At 41.7% G+C, this 18,905-nt stretch overlaps 1 protein-coding gene across 2 annotated transcripts in view; it reads left to right on the top strand.

Annotated features, from left to right (window-relative positions):
• Positions 1 to 18,905, top strand: part of orc3 (origin recognition complex, subunit 3) — an 88,226-nt gene that overhangs the window by 11,846 nt on the left and 57,475 nt on the right. For both annotated transcript variants that reach the window (XM_072249998.1, XM_072249990.1), the window contains exons 4-8: positions 1,621 to 1,765; positions 8,271 to 8,375; positions 11,002 to 11,162; positions 15,138 to 15,274; positions 16,791 to 16,950. In XM_072249998.1, the coding sequence (XP_072106099.1) occupies positions 1,621 to 1,765; positions 8,271 to 8,375; positions 11,002 to 11,162; positions 15,138 to 15,274; positions 16,791 to 16,950 (708 nt within the window). The remainder of the gene's footprint in view (positions 1 to 1,620; positions 1,766 to 8,270; positions 8,376 to 11,001; positions 11,163 to 15,137; positions 15,275 to 16,790; positions 16,951 to 18,905) is intronic.

The raw sequence follows: 18,905 nt of genomic DNA, 5'->3' as shown, positions 1-18,905 counted from the left end.
TGATCGTGTCAGCCATATTTTAACACTTATTTTTAATGCACTAATCTTCCTCATGCATACAACACCCATTTTACCTGTGAAACGTAACCAGTTTTAATCTAAAATGTTTCATACTAATGACTGCAGAGTAAAAACACTTAGATCCAAAACAGATCAGATCACAGATTGTGCCTCTTTGTTTTTCTTTATAAAAGTCAATTTAAGAATTTATAAATTACTTCGGAGATCTGTAGTCTTGTAAGATAATCCCAGTGCCAGCAATACATCCGCACAGTTACTCCCTAAAGCTAGAAGGCTTGATTACTTGAAAGCTTATCCCACTGGGCTAACTCGGAGGACAACTGAGAGTGAAGCACATTGTTCAGTCTGGGCTCAAACATGAACAAAATCCAGGATGCCAGTATTTTTTCCCTGATGGTCACTGATGAACTAGATGTTTTTAATTAAAATCCAGTAATTTTATGTTTATTATTACTGATCATAACATTTATATTCAAGATTTAATTACTTAAAATTAAGTTGCAATCTCACACTTCCACTTTAATTGTTTTTAGTAATGTGTTGGGTTAAATGTTCTGTAGGATTCAGCAAACTCCCAACTATAACTTCTGCATAAGTACCTGAAGAAAATCGCACAAGTGATTTGTGTCAATTATATAGGCTTTCAGCTGAAGATATTGTAACCCTCTGACCAGGCTTGTATGCAGACTTGGCTTGATAGCTGACTCGGCTAACAGCCACAGGACTCAGCAGTGAGAAGGCTTCTTTTCATAAGCAATATGCTGTACATACTTCTAGGGTCAGTAGGATTTGGGATTCAACCAAATAGGAAAGTTGGAATGTTCCATTTAACGGTACCCTGATTTGATCGAATGCTGTGTATATATTGCCCATACATGATCATTGGTTGGCAAGAAATGACAGATTGTACTCTGCATGAAATTATAAAGCAAGTATATTTACTAATTTCGGTTTTATCAACTAGTTATTAAGAGAAAGAAAAAGAAGGGTCCATTACAGTTAAACAATCTAAACGTGCACATGACCATTGGAGCTTATCTCTTCCAACAGCTGGGTATAACCATTATTCATGGTGCTGAATTCTCATCACCAAACACTGGGAGAGTTTCCCATCTTGGACTCCTTCGTCTTGTGAAGCAATCCTTAAAATTGCGCCTTCCCGTCGGATCAAATCCTATGGCTGTCTCTCTTGATCTTCTCCATATCTCCTACCAAAAGACCACAACCCCACCAATGTCGGTCACAAATCTCTCTCTGCCTAGCTCTCTCTAGAACCTTCTCCCAATTCCACCATCTTGATTGGCGAACACAACGTTCTCAAGTTGAACAACATGCTGAAACCAAAACATTCTACCAGCAGGCCCACTGCTTTTACAGAAAACTACAAAATGAAATACCCCTCAGCATGCGTAGGAATCTCAACCAGGGCACTACAATATGTTTTGAGAAGGCCTGTGGCAATTGCAGCCACCTGTGTCCTGTTGTTAAACTGAAGATATTTTTGATGTGAATTGAAAGTATTTTGTTGATGTGAATAGGAACGCCTTTTTCAAGATGAATTTGTTACTCATTTGATGTATTTTGTACTTTCATTCACAGAAGTTGCAAGAACACTTAAATGTCAAGATATTTGATAGCTTAATTTCATTTATTAAAAAATCCCACACTCGTGCTCAGACTGAAGTAAATGATTGGCGCTATCGGATGCGGTGTTCCGAGATACCCACAGCAGCACTTGTTCTTGGTGAGCCACTAAATTTCTGTTTTTTTTATTTTAAGATTCATATGATGACGATTAAAAGAAGAATATAAAGCACACTGGAAGATCTGAACTCAGTGTGCTTGAAATGTTGACTAGGTCGGTTAAACAGGAGAGATGGTTCAGGTCAACAATATATTTAAAAACTTTAGCTGACTGTCTTGAAAGTGTTTTTTTTTCTTATATTGCTTATTGGCTGCCTAAGTAGTTTTCAAAGTCTTCCTGGATATAGGCACATTTTTAGCAACTCTACTAATTTTCTCCAGGTTAAAGTTGTCCCCATGAGAACTGGCTTAGGTAGCATCCACACATCTTTTGTATTTATGTGGAATAGTCTGTTCCCAACTGAGCAGATATCTTACTAATCTGTTCTTCATATTAACAATACACAGGCATTGTAAAAACTCGTCTTCTTTGATGTTGCCCACTCCCCTAAGGACCCATAATCTCTGCCACCTAGAAGAATGAGGGCATCAGATGCCCCTCAAGTTGCACACCATCCTGATCTGGAATATATCATAGTCCTTTCCTCACTGAGTCTATTATCTGAGAAATCCTACCATTTACCAGAAGGATGTGACAATTCAAAAAGGTCGTTCATACCTGGCTTTCAGGAAGGATGACACATGAAGAAAATGTTATGTGCAATATCTTCCTGCTCTAGGGCATGCTTTAATTTCTGGCTTAACTGTATTTCTCCAGTTTTTTTTATATAGCTGGTATTGGTGAGCCTTTAGGTGTCTGGGATCTTGAATTGAGCTTGAAGGATGGGGAGGGCAAATACAAAGCTGCACTTACAGAACTTGTATAGTGTAACACATGAGGTGAAGGGGCTAACCTCTTGCTGTTCACTTGTTTTTTCCTCAATGTTGGTCATTGTCCTTCCAACATCTCAGTCTTTTGCCTCTGCAAACACAGGCAGTCTTTATTTTTCAATATATTTTCCCCGACCTGCCTTCTTGTATCTTTTGTCTCTTTTAAAAAAAACTATAGAAACCATAGAGAAACTACAGCACAGAAACAGGCCTTTTGGCCCTACTTGGCTGTGCCGAACCATTTTCTGCCTAGTCCCACTGACCTGTACATGGACCATATCCCTCCATACACCTCCATCCATGTATCTATCCAATTTATTCTTAAATGTTTAAAAAGAACCTGCATTTATCACCTCGTCTGGCAGCTCATTCCACACTCCCACCACTCTCTGTTTGAAGAAGCCCCCCACCCCCATGTTCCCTTTAAACTTTTCCCCCTTCACCCTTAACCCATGTCCTCTGGCTTTTTCTCCCCTTGCCTCAGTGGAAAAAGCCTGCTTGCATTCACTCTGTCTATACCCATCATAATTTTATATACTTCTATCAAATCTCCCCTCATTCTTCTACGCTCCAGGGAATAAAGTCCTAACCTATTCGACCTTTCTCTGTAACTGAGTTTTTCAAGTCCCGGCAACATCCTTGTAAACCTTCTCTGCACTCTTTCAACCTTATTAATATCCTTCCTGTAATTTGGTGACCAAAACTGAACACAATACTCCAGATTCGGCCTCACCAATGTCTTATACAACCTCATCATAACATTCCAGCTCTTATACTCAATACTTTGATTAATAAAGGCCAATGTACCAAAAGCTCTCTTTACGACCCTATCTATCTGTGACGCCGCTTTTAGGGAATTTTGTATCTGTATTCTACTGCACTCCTCAGTGCCTTACCATTTACCCTGTATATTCTACCTTGGTTTGTCCTTCCAAAGTGCAATACCTCACACTTGTCTGTATTAAACTCCATCTGCCATTTTTTTAGCCCATTTTTCCAGCTGGTCCAAATCCCTCTGCAAGCTTTGAAAACCTTCCTCACTGTCCACTATACCTCCAATTTTTGTATCATCAGCAAATTTGCTGATCCAATTTACCATATTATCAACCAGATCATTGATATAGATGACAAATAACAATGGACCCAGCACTGATCCCTGTGGCACACCACTAGTCACAGGCCTCCACTCTGAGAAGCAATCCTCTACTACCACTCTTTGGCTTCTTCCATTGAGCCAATGTCCAATCCAATTTACCACCTCTTCATGTATATCTAGCGACTGAATTTTCCTAACTAACCTCCCATGCGGGACCTTGTCAAAGGCCTTACTGAAGTCCATGTAGACAACATCCACTGCCTTCCCTTCGTCCACTTTCCTGGTAACCTCCTCGAAAAACTCCAATAGATTGGTCAAACATGACCTACCATGCACAAAGCCATGTTGACTCTCCCTAATAAGTCCCTGTTTATCCAAATGCTTGTAGATTCTGTCTCTTAGTACTCCCTTCAATAACTTACCCACTACTGATGTCAAGCTTACCGGCCTATAATTTCCTGGATTACTTTTCGATCCTTTTTTAAACAACGGAACAATATGAGCCATTCTCCAATCCTCTGGCACCTCACCCGTAGACACCGACATTTTAAATATATCTGCCAGGGCCCCTGCAATTTCAACACTAGTCTCCTTCAAGGTCCGAGGGAACACCCTGTCAGGTCCTGCGGATTTATCCACTTTAATTTGCCTCAAGATAGCAAGCACCTCCTCCTTTTCAATCTGTATAGTTTCCATGATCTCACTACTTGTTTCCCTTAATTCCAAAGACTTCATGCCAGTTTCCTTAGTAAATACAGAACAAAAAACCCATTTAAGATCTCCCCCATTTCTTTGGTACCGTACATAGCCGACCACTCTGATCTTCAAGAGGACCAATTTTATCCCTTACAATCCTTTTACTCTTAATATACCTGTAAAAGCTCTTTGGATTATCCTTCACTTTGACTGCCAAGGCAACCTCATGTCTTCTCTTAGCCCTCCTGATTTCCTTCTTAGGTATTTTCTTGCACTTTTTATACTCCTCAAGCACCTTATTTACTCCCTGTTTCCTTTACATGTCATACAACTCTCTCTTCTTCTTTATCAGAGTTGCAATATCCCTTGAGAACCAAGGTTCCTTATTCCTATTCACTTTGCCTTTAATCCTGACAGGAACATACAAGCTTTGCACTCTCAAAATTTCTCCTTTGAAGGCTTCCCACTTACCGATCACGTCCTTGCCAGAGAACAACCTGTCCCAATCCTCGCTGTTTAGATCCTTTCTTATTTCTTCAAATTTGGCCTTCTTCCAGTTTAGAACCTCAACCCTAGGACCAGATCTACACGTTTGTATCTTTATCCATGATAAAGTTGAAACTAATGGTGTTATGATCACTGGAACCAAAGTGTTCCCCTACACACACTTTCGTCACTTGTCCTAACTCGTTTCCTAATAGGAGATCTAATATTGCATCATCTTTAGTTGGTACCTCTATATATTGATTTAGAAAACTTTCCTGAACACATTTTACAAACTCTAACCCATCTAGACCCCTAACAGTATGGGAGTCCCAATCAATATGTGGAAAATTAAAATCCCCTACCACCACCACTTTATGTTTCCAGTAGTTACCTGCTATCTCTCTGCAGATTTGCTCCTCCAATTCTCGCTGACTATTGGGTGGTCTATAATACAACCCCACTAATGTGGCCATACCTTTCCTGTTTCTCAGCTCCACCCATAAGGACTCAGTAGACACGCACTCTTAACTGTCCTGCCTGAGCACTGCTGTAATATTTTCCCTAACAAGCAATGCTACTCCCCCACCTTTCATTCCTCTGCCTCGATCACATCTGAAACATCGGAACCCTGGAATATTAAGCTGCCAGTCCTGCCCCTCCTGTAGCCAAGTTTCACTAATTGCTATAACGTCATAATTCCATGTGTCAATCCACGCCCTCAACTCGTCTGCCTTCCCCGCAATACTCCTAGCATTGAAATATATACACCTCAGAAGATTTTTACCACCATTCACAACCTTTCTATTTGCGGCTTTGCTTGAACTTTTAACATAATTCATTTTCACCCCAGCCACACTGTCAGCTCTGGCACTCTGGTTCCCATCCCCCTGCAAATCTAGTTTAAAGCCTCCCCAATAGCACTAACAAACCTCCCTGAAAGGATGTTGGTCCCCTTGTAGTTCAAGTGTAATCCGTCTCTCTTGTACAGGCCCCACCTGCCCCAGAAGAGATCCCAATGATCCTGAAATCTGAAACCTTGCCCCCTACACCAGTTCCTCAGCCACTTGTTCATCCTCTAGAGCATCCTATTCTTACCCTCACTAGCACGTGGCACAGGTAGCAATCCTGAGATTACCACCCTCGAGGTCCTGCTTTTCCAACTTTCTACCAAGCTCTCTATACTCACTTTCCAGGACCTCCTCACTCTTCCTTGCTATGTTATTGGTACCGATGTGCACCACGACATCTGGCTGATCACCCTCCCACTTCAGAATGTCATGCAAGCGATCAGAGACATCCTTGACCCTGGCACCTGGGAGGCAACAAACCATCCTGGATTCTCTGTCACGACCACAGAACCTCCTATCTGTACCTCTGACTATCGAGTCCCCTATCACTACCAATCTCCTCTTTTTCCACCCTCCCTTCTGCACTGCAGAACCAGACTCAGTGCCAGAGATCTGGCTGCTGCAGCTTGTCCCAGGTAAGTCATCCCCCCCAACAGTATCCAATGCGGTATACTTGTTAAGGGGAATGGCCACAGGGGAACCCTGCTCTGCCTGCCCTTTCCCCTTCCCTCACCTGACAGTGACCCAATTTCCTGTGCTCTGCTCCTTTGGCGTAACTACCTTCCTGTAGCTACTATCTATAATCTCCTCATTCTCCCGAATGATCCAAAGGTCATCCAGCTCCTGCTCCAGTTCCCTAACGCGGTTTGTCAGGAGCTGCAGCTGGATGCACTTCTTGCAGGTGTCGTTGTCAGGGACACTGGAGGGCTCCCTGACTTCCCACATCCTGCAAGAGGAGCATTCCAACATCCTGCCTGGCATTCTCTCTACTCTAAACAAACTGGACAAAAAACTTACCAGAATGTACCCTGGCCTCTGCCTGTTCTCGGCGAAGCCTGTTGAGCCAAAGCTGTCCTACTCTGTTCCCTCTCACTCCGCTGCCCGCTGCATATGGTGGTCTGTTTTTAAACCTTGGCGCTCTACGTCACGCGCCTGTGCAGTGCAGACCCTTCTCCCCGAGCAGTGTTTATAAAAAAAAAAAGACTTTTTCTACCCGATTTCTTCACTCCCTTCTTCTCAGCTGCTTGCTTCGACTGAAACAAGCAGTCTTCATGATCATTTGGAATTTTAATTCTGTGTCTTTCTGTTTGGGGAGTAGCTTTTGCACCATGTGAGAAATCCTGGTTCTGTCTTCAACAAGCGAGTGATGATACAGCCACAGTTTGGCCTGCGTTTTTTTTCCCCATTTGTCAGATACCACTGTTTACATTTTGGATAAAATGCTTATGTTTCTGATCTGAGCAGCAAAATTGTTTTTCCTTCTACATTAACAGTTCTTTGTTTTTCCAGTGTTTTCATTGGCTATGACTGTTTTATTGTATACTTTGGACATATCTGGAATTGAAATCCTTCTCTGTGAGATTATGTTAGATTTCAGACATTTGAATTATAGGTTAAATCTGATTTTTTTTTTCCCCTTTTGGTTATGGTGATGCACAACTTTTCAAAACAAAAAAAATATTTAAAGGACACAGGCATCATTTTGAATCATAATTATTTTTTTCATATAAATTGTGACTGCCTCCTGGAATTTAGGAAGAAGAGGATTGACTTTGAAGTTTTCGATGTTCATCTTCATAATTTTAGTCAATAGGAGGATATAATGATACTTTATATTTTCTTAAAACTAATGAGGTGAAAATCTATCCATCTTCAGCATGAAATATTTTGTATCACTTTTGCGGACAATCCCTGAGCCCACCTGAGTTGTGAGTGACCGGAATGTGACTGCTAACCATAGCTGCTGTCATGTGACATTGTGTGACAAGGATGTCAGAGGTGACATTCTCTCAGGTTTTTCTTTTTTTCCTGTTTTTTAATATAACTATTGAGAACTTGCTAACAAAGTTTTAAATGTCTGTTTCTAATGTATTTGTTTAGGGATACGGTGCAGAACAGGCACTTTTGGCACTTGCTAAATTACAGGGCAATTTACAATTACCAATTAACCTACTAAAGAGTACGTCTTTGTACTGTAGGAGGAAACCGGAGCACCCACAGAAAACCCATGTAGGCATGGGAAGAACGTACGAACTGCTTTCAGACAAATTGAACTCAGAGCTCCATCGCCCCGAGCTGTATTAGCACCACGCCACTGTGGCATCCCATATATATCAGAACGTATTATTGCAACCTTTCCTGCCCGGGACTGAATCCGTCATTAGTTTTAGAAACAGTTTAATTATCACTAGTAGTTCTGCAAGGAAATGTGTTGTTTGCGGGAGAAATATTTGAGAGTTATTGGGCAATGCATTAAAATATTTTATTCTCCATTTTTGGGAACTGCATTGCCTTCTTTTAAGAAATATGCTATTTGTGTTTTTCTGCAGGTGTGAACGTACCTGACCACGAATTGACAGTCCAGGGATTATCAGACCTTCTAAAGCAGTCAGTTACCCCTCATGTAGTTTGTCTTCAGGGCAAGGAATGTACAAGTAAGGACAAGTCTGTTGAGCTATACATTTACATTTTGTATGGCGATTGGCTGGCTGGTGGTGTAGTGGCATCAGCACTGGACTTCAAGGCAGATGGTATTGAGTTCAAACCCAGCCAGGTCCCAACCTGCGCAGCAGCGGTATCTGTGCGGAAGAAAGGCCTGACAATCTTCTTCCATATCTTGCCATGAAAACCCTATGGTCCATGAGGTCACAAAGAGTCAGACTTGACCTAACAACTGAATGGTGATGAACCAGAGTGAGTAATGTTCTAGGACATTACTTTCAAGGATTCTTCATCTCATGTTCTTGATATTTATTGTTTGTTTTTTCAATGAAGTTTCTCAGACATTCAGGTCATTGTATATCAAACGGTAGTAAATCAAGGCATCTGGACTTACTGTGTTGTTTAGAAGACGTTTTGCCATTCATCCAAGAGGATTCTTCAGTTCTAATCCATAGTGGGTAGTTTTCTGGAGTTTATAAGCCAGAAAGTGTGGCATGTGGCCAACTGGTTAAGACGTCGGTCTAGTGATCTGCAGGTCGCTAGTTCAAGCCTCGGCTGAGGCAGCGTGTTGTGTCCTTGAGCAAGGCACTTAACCACACATTGCTCTGCGGTGACACCAGTGCCAAGCTGTATCGGCCCTAGGGCCCTTCCCTTGGACAACATCGGTGGCGTGGAGATGGGAGACTTGCAGCATGGGCAACTGCCGGTATTCCATACAACCTTGCCCAGGCCTGCGCCCTGGAAACCTTCCATGGTCTCACGAGACTAACGGATGCCTATTATAAGCCAGAAAACTACCTTCTGTGGATTAGAACTGAAGAAGCCTCTCGGATGAATGGTAAAATGTCTTCTAGACAACAGAGCAAGTCCAGTTGTCTTGATTTACTACTGCTTGTTATTTATTTATTTTTTTGTATTTGCACAGTTGTCTTTTGCACATTGGTTGAGTGCCCAAGTTGGTGTGGTCTTTCATTGATTCTGTTATGGATTTATTGAGTATGCCCGCAAGAAAATAAATCTCAGGGTTGTATATGGTGACGTATATGTACTTTGATAATAAATTTACTTTGATCTTTGACATTCTGTGGCAACTGTGTTCACATTCCATGTATGGGCTCTTCTGCCAACAGAGTTCTTAAATCTGGTTTAATTTTGGACTGAAATCTAGGCTCAGTAGTCAGGTTTGCTGTTTCTTGGCTCTTGCTTAGATGGGGCGAGTCCTTTCATCAGGACTGGAACGGAAAGGGGAAGAAGCCCGAACAAATAATAAAGAAGCCATTGTTCAGTTCTCAAATTTCCAGCCTGATGAGTGGTATCAGCCCGAAACTTTGCTTGTTTGTTCCTCTCCATAGAAGCTGTCTGACCTGAGTTCCTCCAGCATTTCGTCTGTGTTGCTCTGGATTTTCACTATCTGTGCAATCTCTTGTATTTATGATTTACTCGTTTTTCTAATTTCTCTCATCTCGCCCCAGTTCTCCACTGCAACCCATCGGCAATCGCCTCTGAGCTGGGCCGACATTTACATGCCGGGCGGCACCTAATTAATTAGCTTGTTTATTTCGACTTTTTTCTTAAAGGTGTGTTGGGTGCGTTCTGGCTACCGCTGCACCGCTGCATTCTTCGCGGCAAGGTATCGGTCTGCGGCCCGGAGGTTAGGGATCACTGTATTTTATGGAACAAATATATCAAATGTGCTTCACTGGAACACTTTTTTTGTGTCTGCCATACTCTGCCAGAGCCTCGGCGATCACTTTTTTCAAGTGGTTGTCTTGGAGGAAAGATTCTGTGAGTGGTCCCCCACGTCCTTCTCACAGCGCAGTGTTTTTTTTTACGAGGCTGAGTTGGGAGCTCAACACTCAACCCGGCACAGATGGAAAGCGTGCCCGGGAGCGGCCCGACTGGGTTCGAACTTGGGGACTTACTCTGTGGAGTCCAGCACTGATGTCTCTGCACCACCAGTGGGCCACTGGAACACTATCAGTTATTAATTCACAATGTTAGATCTTGTACGATAAACCTTCACTAACAGTGGGTTTTAATTAGCATCATGAAGGGGATGTTGAACAAGAGAACTTAAGTTGTACAGGATACAGCTGGAGCAATAAAAGTCAGCTATTTCAACTTGCAAAAAAGCATACAGGTCCAAATGTTGGAAATCCGAAATAAAAACTAAAAATTCTTATTCTCAGCAAGCTGGCCAGCACCTTTGGAGGAAGAAAGAGTATTCATGTTTTAAGCTCTTGGAAGAGTTTTGATAAATGGTCATGAGCAGAAATATAAACTCTTGTTTTTCTATCTGTAGATGCTACTGCCTGGCTGAATGCTTCTAGCATCTGTGTTTTTCTCAGTTCAACGTATTTGTGGTCACCATTTAATTTCTTTGTAACAACTGGCATTTCACCAAGTATGGGACATTTGGGGCTCTGTGAGGAAGCTGTGAATTTACTGAGGGTGCTTGCTGGCTGCTAGTCCACGGTGGTCAGAAAATAGCCTGTGAGAGTTGTGGAATAATTTGTGCTTATCATCAGGGTTATTTAATCAAACAAGTCATCAAAATCTAAGGTCTCCTTTCATAAAGATGTCACTTATTGCATGATTGAACATGCTTATTTTTGCCAGCTGTGAAGCAGGTTCTGCAGAAGATTCTAGTGACCCTCATGGGTGGCGACAGCAATGATGAGGAAGAGGAAGAGGATGTGCACCATTCTGTTGAGTTCCACCAGAGAAAAATGATCTGCTCCATGGCCTCCTTGTGTAGGTGGTACAATACCTTAACAAAGGTAAATAACAACCTGTTGTTTTATCCTTTATTCACAGATATCCAAATACACAAACTTCTGTGCCTGGGAACAAAATAATCCTGTCAATGAAAAGATTAATATATGTGGAGCATATGATGGCTTTGGGACTCTGAGTTTAGAAGAATGAGCAGTGGGGGCGGGAGGGCGGGTGTGTATTTCATTGAAACCTATTGAATATATTGAAAGGCTGATAGAGATTGAATGTGGAGGGGATGCAGAGTTGTTGGACCGAATAAACTATTCGTCCTCCAATGTCTTGTGGTCTTATTTACAAGAGAAACAAATGACTGAATTGTTCTTCAGAAGCTGATGGTGAACTGCCACTGGCCTTGCAATGATACTACCCTAAAGTGATTCTGCAGCACTATTTGCCAGTGATGGTGAATAAAGCAAAGCCACATTTCCAAGTCCGGATGGTCTGATGAGATGCACACGTGCCTGTTGCATTTCTAGGTGATGGAAGTTTCAGGGCTGGGAGTGCAGCTGAAGAAGACTTAATGAGCTGCAGTGCGGAAGGCGCGAGACATATAGGGTGCTGCAGTACCATAACCATTGGTGCAGTGCTATTACAGCTCAGGGAATTCTGGAGTTGGGAGTTCGGTTTCGGCTTTGTTCTGTCTTTACATCCATTGAATGTGTGGGTCCCGCCAGTGCTCTGGTTTTCTCCCACAGGCCAGAGATGTACCAAGTAGGCTGACTGGTCATTGTAAATTGCCCCGTGATTAGGTTCCTGTTAAGCGGGTTGTTGCGCTGCTGGAGTGGCGAGGCTTGAAGGGCCTACTCTGCTGTATTGCTAAATAAATATTGTTGCCCTCATGCATCATCTGTAGAGGCTAGGAAGTGTAGGGAGATGGGTGAGAATCAGACAAATGGATTTTTTTTGTCCTGGATGACGATGGTGAGCAATCATAGAAAGGTAATGTAAAACAAACCATATAGTTAACTCTTCCTCTGTGTCCCACCGCCAAGTGCAACCAACGCATCAATTGGCCAGGGATGCAGTCTTTATCAACCCAGATCTTTGTAGTGAACACGCCTGTCACCTACCCATTTGTCTGATGGCCAATAATCAGGTTAGCACATTAGGCCTAATTCTGGGCCTCATGTCAGGGTGGCACTTCTCTTTCCTAGAGAACATGGGGGTTTTGGTATTCATCAGCTGTGTGGAGAGGGGGAGCTTGCTGCATAGGCATCGGCTTGCTCTCCATACAGTACTAACCTGGCTTGCATATTGACTAATTGTAGTCAGCTAAGACAGAACATCCATGGTGAACCCTGACCAACAGAAGCCTCTCAGTCTCCAGCACCCATCTACTTCTGAGATCATGTGAAAGATTCATGATGCTGTTTGAAGAGAAAGAAGGGAATTCTAACTCCTGGCTGACATCTATCTCATAGGAAATGTAGAAAATCTAATAATTATACAATTAATGTTGATTGATGCTTACTGCACACAGTTTGGCTGGAATACTACCTCGCAGTTAAACAAAGTTGAGTCATTTATTACAAAGCATGTGGAGTAGCTTGACAGTGTGAAAGTGTTGCCTTTTAACTCTGGTTACAACCAGTTTGCAGTAACAGTAGTGAAAGTGCTGGCATTTTGTTGTTATTTTTTGGAATCGCTATCAATAACTTTGGGCTTTCTGTGTAAACATAGTTTAGTACAAAAGTTCAGGAGCTGATAGTGCTTTAATAAAATACAATGCTACAGGCTGTGCTGTTTCGCAGCCTCCTCTAACACCAGCAAGAAGAATCACCAGCAAAAACAAAGATTTCGGAATTCTGCAATGCTGGAATTCCAGATTAACATATACAAACTGCTAGAGGAACTCAGCAGGTCAGGCTCATCTAAGGAGAGGATTAAACAGTCGACGTTTTAGGCCACGACCCTTCATCAGGACTGGGAAAGAAGTCAGAATAAGATGGTGCAGTGAGGGGAAGGAGTACAAGTTAGAAAGTGATAGATGAAGCCAGGTGGGTGGGAGGGAATGAAGTGAGAAGCTGGGAGGTGATAGGTGGAAAAGGAGAAAGGGAAGGTAGAGGTACACGAGGAAGAGGTGATTAGGCAGAAGAGGTAAGAGTAGAGCTAGAGCAGGAATGGAAGAAGAGGGAAGGAGGGGAAAATTACTGGAAGTTAGATAAATCAATGTTAACGCCATTAGGAATATAATCAGCTGCGCCTCCAACCTGAAAGTGGCCTCATCATGGCATCAGAGTAGGCCAACATGTCAGAATGAAATTTTGATTAAAATTGTTGGACACCAAGAAATACAGCTTGTTATGGATGGAGTGAAGGTGCTTGACTAAACGATACCTCAATCTACATTGGGTATCACCAATGTAGAGTAGAGTACATCGAGAGCACCAGATACAGTAGACGACCCCAACAGATTTGCACTGTTTGGGGCTTTGAATGGAGGTGAGGGAGGAGGTGAATGGGCAGGTGTAGAACTTCCACTTGCAGGGATAAGTGCCAGGAGGGAGACTAGTGGGGAGGGACAAATGGAGAAGGGGACCACATAGAGTGTGATCCCTGCACAAAATGGAGGGTGGGGTAAAAATGTGCCTGGTGGCATCCTGTTGAAAATAGCGGAAGTTGTAGAAAATAATGTGCAGGATGCGGAGGCTCGTGGGGTGGTAGGTAAGGACTAGAGGCAAACTGAAAGATTCCTTCTGCAGCAATATTTTTGTGGAAAGCTCTCCTTGAGGTTGGCAGCAAGCATCGTCATTCAGCTGCAAGTCTCAAATTAGATAGAGATTAGGTGCCTTGCCGTTCGGCGTGGGCGATCACGTCTCTCCATCCATCATGGTCCCTGACCCACCGAATTGTAGTTGTTGCCTCCCCTGTTTCTAACCATGATGTTATTCTATCTATCATTTTCATTCTCTGTCTGCCTCTGCTTCTTTTTCCTTCCAGCTTTCCAGTTATAACCACATGTTCTAATGTCTCTCTTCGCATAATGTGTCCAAAGAATTTTGATTGCTGTTTTCTGATTTTTTTTTTAAGTAATGTACGCTTTGTTTTCGTTCTCTGTAGAACTTTGTTATCGTGTCCGTATATGCTATACATAGCATTCTTCTGAGGAACCACATCTCTGCTGCATTGATTCTTTTTTTCCATTGCATTTGTGATGGTCCATGACTTGCAGCCAGACATCAATATAGGAAGAATGTAACAGCTGAGGGTTCTGAGGCGGATGTCAATTGCTATTTTCTTGTTTGTTAGGATGTTTCTCATTTCTGTAAATGCTGTTCTTGCCATTGCTATTCTTGCTTTTATGTCTGTTACGCATTTGCCATCAGATGTTACACATGATGCAAGGTACTTGAAGCTGTGAACTTGTTTCAGGATTTCATTTCCCAATACGATCCTACAGTTTGGGATATCAGGTTTCTTTGATATGACCATTACTTCAGTTATCTTTTTGTTTAAGGTTAGGCCAAGTCTTTCGCTCTCTGTGTTGATGGTAGATACTAGTTTCTGTAAATTTACTTCATTGTCTCAAATTATGGTCTGTATAACATTTACTATATTTCTGCTCTTTCAGTCTTGTTGGATTTTTCTCAATTAGTCCTGATCTTACTTTGCAATTTTGTTGACCAGTGCCCAGCCTTCTCTCAATCAGAGATATATCATGGGGCATCCTTCCTTTCTAATTTTGTGCTTGATCCTACCCTTTTGTTCTCTCTTTCCCCAGATGTCCTTCCTCCATGGTGACTGGTTGTATGTCAGATTAACATTAGTAGAGAGCAAGAGTTTGGCTTGTTGTTCTGTGGCACAGCAGAAGTTATAATTATTTTGCTTTTCCATGAAGAGGAAGATTTTATTTATGTCCCTTGTGCAAATAGCTTTTTTTAATGGAGAAAAATAATTACCTTCTGACCAATATCTATCAGAGGCCTGGTTTTACTTTAGTCCTGGGATTATGTTACATGTTCTTTCTTCTCATGCAGAAATCTACCTCAAAAAGCCCAAGTAAAAAGAGGAAATCCTTGCTTCAGCATGAAGAGGCCCCTCCCATAGTTATCATCTTAAAGGATCTTGAGACCTTTCTTCCTAAGGTGCTACAAGACTTCATAATCATCGCCAGGTAACACAGCAAGTTCTCACAGCTGATTTTATATTGATGGCTGTAATGAATATCTGTGTGTTACATTATTACTATTTATGTAAATGAGAGGCCTTTTAAAAAAATGTTTGGGGGGAGGGTGTTTGAAACTTAATTGGTGTTAAAATTTGTCATGTGAAGACAGTCTGATTGGCCTGGCAATTTTGCTGTCATTTCCTTCTTTCCCTAAAATAGATTCTCCTGTCAAAATCTGGAAGGGACCAATTAACTTAAGCCAGTCTTTGTCTTTTTGCATATCTATAGAAGCTCATGGATTTTTAAAAATTTTCTCATGCTCTGCTTTTTGTTATCATTTTCTTGGTCTTTCTTCGTTGACTACTGAAATTGCTCCAAATTTTGGGCTGCTTATTTAGGCAACCTACGCCACTTCCAATGTTCTAATACTATCCCCCTGATGGATATTGATTCTCAAGTTGTTTACTATTGCTATCATACCTTTCAATATTGTTTTGCCAATTGGCCACAGCCACCCTGCTCCTCATGCCTTCACAGTTTGTCTCATCGATTGAACTAAATCACTTTTAGTAAAGTATTAGTTAATTCCACATTGGCACACAATTTTATACAGTGCCCTGTGAGAAGAAGTGGTGTGCTCAGTGCAAAGGTTAAACAATTGATTTGTTCTTGTATGTTTCAAGCAACTTAGTTTTTGTTGTTTGACAAAAAGTAGTTTTGAAATATGGACACAAACTTGTAAGTCATAATGTCACACAACACAGAAGTCAGCCATTTGGCCCATCTGATCCATGCTGAAACAGATTCCCACCTAATCTAGTCCCATTTGCCCAGTTTTGGTCCATATCTCTCTAAACCTTAACTGTCCAAGTACCTTTTAAATGTTATGAATGTACCTGCCTCAATTACTTCCTCTGCCAGCTCATTCCATCTACTGACCACCCTCTGGGTTTAAAAAAAAGTTGTCCCTCAGTTTTCTATTAAATGTCTCCTGTCTCACCTTAAAACCTATGCCCTCTGATTCTTGATTCCCCAGGAAACTGGGAAAAAGACTGTGTGCATTGACCTTACTTAAATCCCTCAAGAATTTTGTGCTCCTCACCCTTCATTCTCCTGCATTCCAATGCAAAGTGCCCCAACCTGCTCAATCTCTCCATGATTGTCTATCAAATTACGGAAACATCCTCATAAATCTCTTCTGCACTCTTTCCAGCGGAATGGTGTTTTCCCTATAGTAGTGTGATCAAAATTGAACACAATATTCCAATTGCAATCTCACTAATGTCTGCTTCTACAACTGCAACATAATATCCTAGCTTTTATACTCATTGCCCTGACTGATGAAGGTTAGCATGCCAAAACACACCTTCACCACCCTGTCTACTTGCTACGCCACTTTTAGGGAACTATTTTCTTGTGATCCTAGATCCTGTGAGTTCTTTTTGGGTGATAGTATTGTGGTTTCCAGGTGGGGGAATATTACTTCTAAGTAACCATTAATTCTACATGTTTAATGTTTCAGTAACTACGTCCAGCATCTCCCACTGGTGCTGGTTTTTGGACTTGCCACATCCCCAATCACTATACACCGAATGCTGTCCCACTCGGTTTCCTCGCTACTATGCATTGAACTGTTCCAGTCTCTGTCCTGCACTGATCATTTGGCTACAGTTATTGATAAGGTAAACATTCATTACATGTTGACTGGGAGAAAACAATTCAAAACATTTAACGTAAATTGTAAAAACTGCAGCTGCTTGAAATTTTATACAAGAACAGAAAATGCTAGAGTTTTGGGTTGCAACCGGGAAAGTGAGAAAACCTTAATTTTAATTTGAAAAGAGGATCGTGGAGGTCTATTCATACTTAAGGGAATATTTTTAATGAGATTGTTCTGGTGATAAGTTGATGTGCAATTAGAGAAAGAAAAAACACAAACAAAAGGCATATATAAATGCTGTGAAATGACTGGCAAGACACAATTATTTAAAGAAGCAATAAGTTTCAGGGCTAAAGTGGCCACTTCTGAATCCTAGTAAACTAGGAGACTGCCTTGCTGAGCACCTGTGTTCTGTCCGCCATGGCCATCCTGACTTTGCAGTTGCAGAATATTATAAATCCCCTCCCATTCCAATACTGATCTGTCCTCAGTCTCCTCCACTGCCAGAATGAGGCTAAATGTACCCTGTATTCTACCTAGGTAGTTTACAGCCCAATAGGATGAACATTCTTCATCCAACCTCAATTGCTATCTCTACACATCCCCGTACCACTGGCTCCATCTGCCAAACAATCTCCTCCCACACTGGGATTTTTCTCCTGCCTCCCCCCCCCCCCCCCAAAAAAAACCCTTTATCCCTCACTTACACTTACGGTCTTGTTGTAGGGTCTCAACCTGACACCTTGACTCTCCCTTGGACTTCACAGATGCTGTCTGACCTGTTGAGTTTGGATTCAGATTTAGTCATCACGTGTGCATCAAAACACACAGTGAAGTGTAGCATTTGCATTGACAATCAACACACCGAAGGGTGTGTTTAGGAGTGTCCGCAAGTGTTGGTACATATTCTGACACCAGCATAGCATGCTCACAATCTTCAACAACAAAATAAGACAAGCCCCTTATCTACACACCACTCACTGACAGGACTTTAACCCCACCACAGGCCGCCTCTGAGCTTCCAGTCCTTAGCCCTGGACTGTCAAAGTATGGTTCAAGAATGCTTCTTTAATGAAGGACAATTTGGCATAAATTCATTGGGCACTCCACTGATCCAAATATTCTGCATATTCTTTTAGACACGCAAAATTTCTGGGACTGATGCTACAGTTAAAAATTTTAAAAATATAATCTAGCGCAGCATATGTCCTACTACTTAATCTAAGGGAAAATTCAATTTGAGAATACACATTTCCCTTGAAAAACTCTTGAGGTTTGGACCATTTTAGATGTAACCACAGTACAGAGCTGATGGTTTTTATTTTGCACTGATGCAAGTTAAAGTGTAAAAGTAGAATGCAGGAACTGAAGGAAGAATTATTACACTACTTCACTCAAGTTAAACTCTGACTCCAAATAACTCCAGAATGAGCAAGAAGACAGAATCTTAATATTAGAGTTGGGGTGCTCAGGATAAAAAAGGGAGACATTCATAAAAAGGGTATAAGAAGCTGGGACACTTTTCCGTAAAATGGTACTGAACCGGATTTCAAAAGTGGATTTAAAAGGTTTTTGGTAGGTGAAGAAATTGTGTTTTACAGAAGCAAGGTTGATGAATGCTAAGATATAGATCAGCCATGAAATATTTAAGTATAGAATGGGTCTGAAGGCAAGGTGGCCTATTTCTAACCCTAGGTTCACACAGATAGAACTGTACAAGCCCCTCAGTCCATGATGTGCCGACCTTTTAACCTACTTCAAGATCAATCTAACCCTTCCCTCCAACTTGGCCCTCCATTTTTCTTCCATCGATGACTATAATATGAACAGAGCCCTATGAATGTCCCCTTGCTGAAATGCTGATTTTATCTTTCTTGGGGGAGGATGAAAAATGTACTGGTTATAATTTCATTGTGAAGACAGACATTGGATTATTGGGTTATGATGAAGGACTCGGCCCGAAACGTTGATTGTTTA

This window comes from Mobula birostris, chromosome 2 (assembly GCF_030028105.1).
Source record: "Mobula birostris isolate sMobBir1 chromosome 2, sMobBir1.hap1, whole genome shotgun sequence".
In the NCBI taxonomy this organism is placed as follows: Eukaryota; Metazoa; Chordata; class Chondrichthyes; order Myliobatiformes; family Myliobatidae; genus Mobula; species Mobula birostris.
This window is presented reverse-complemented; position numbering and strand designations above follow the sequence as displayed.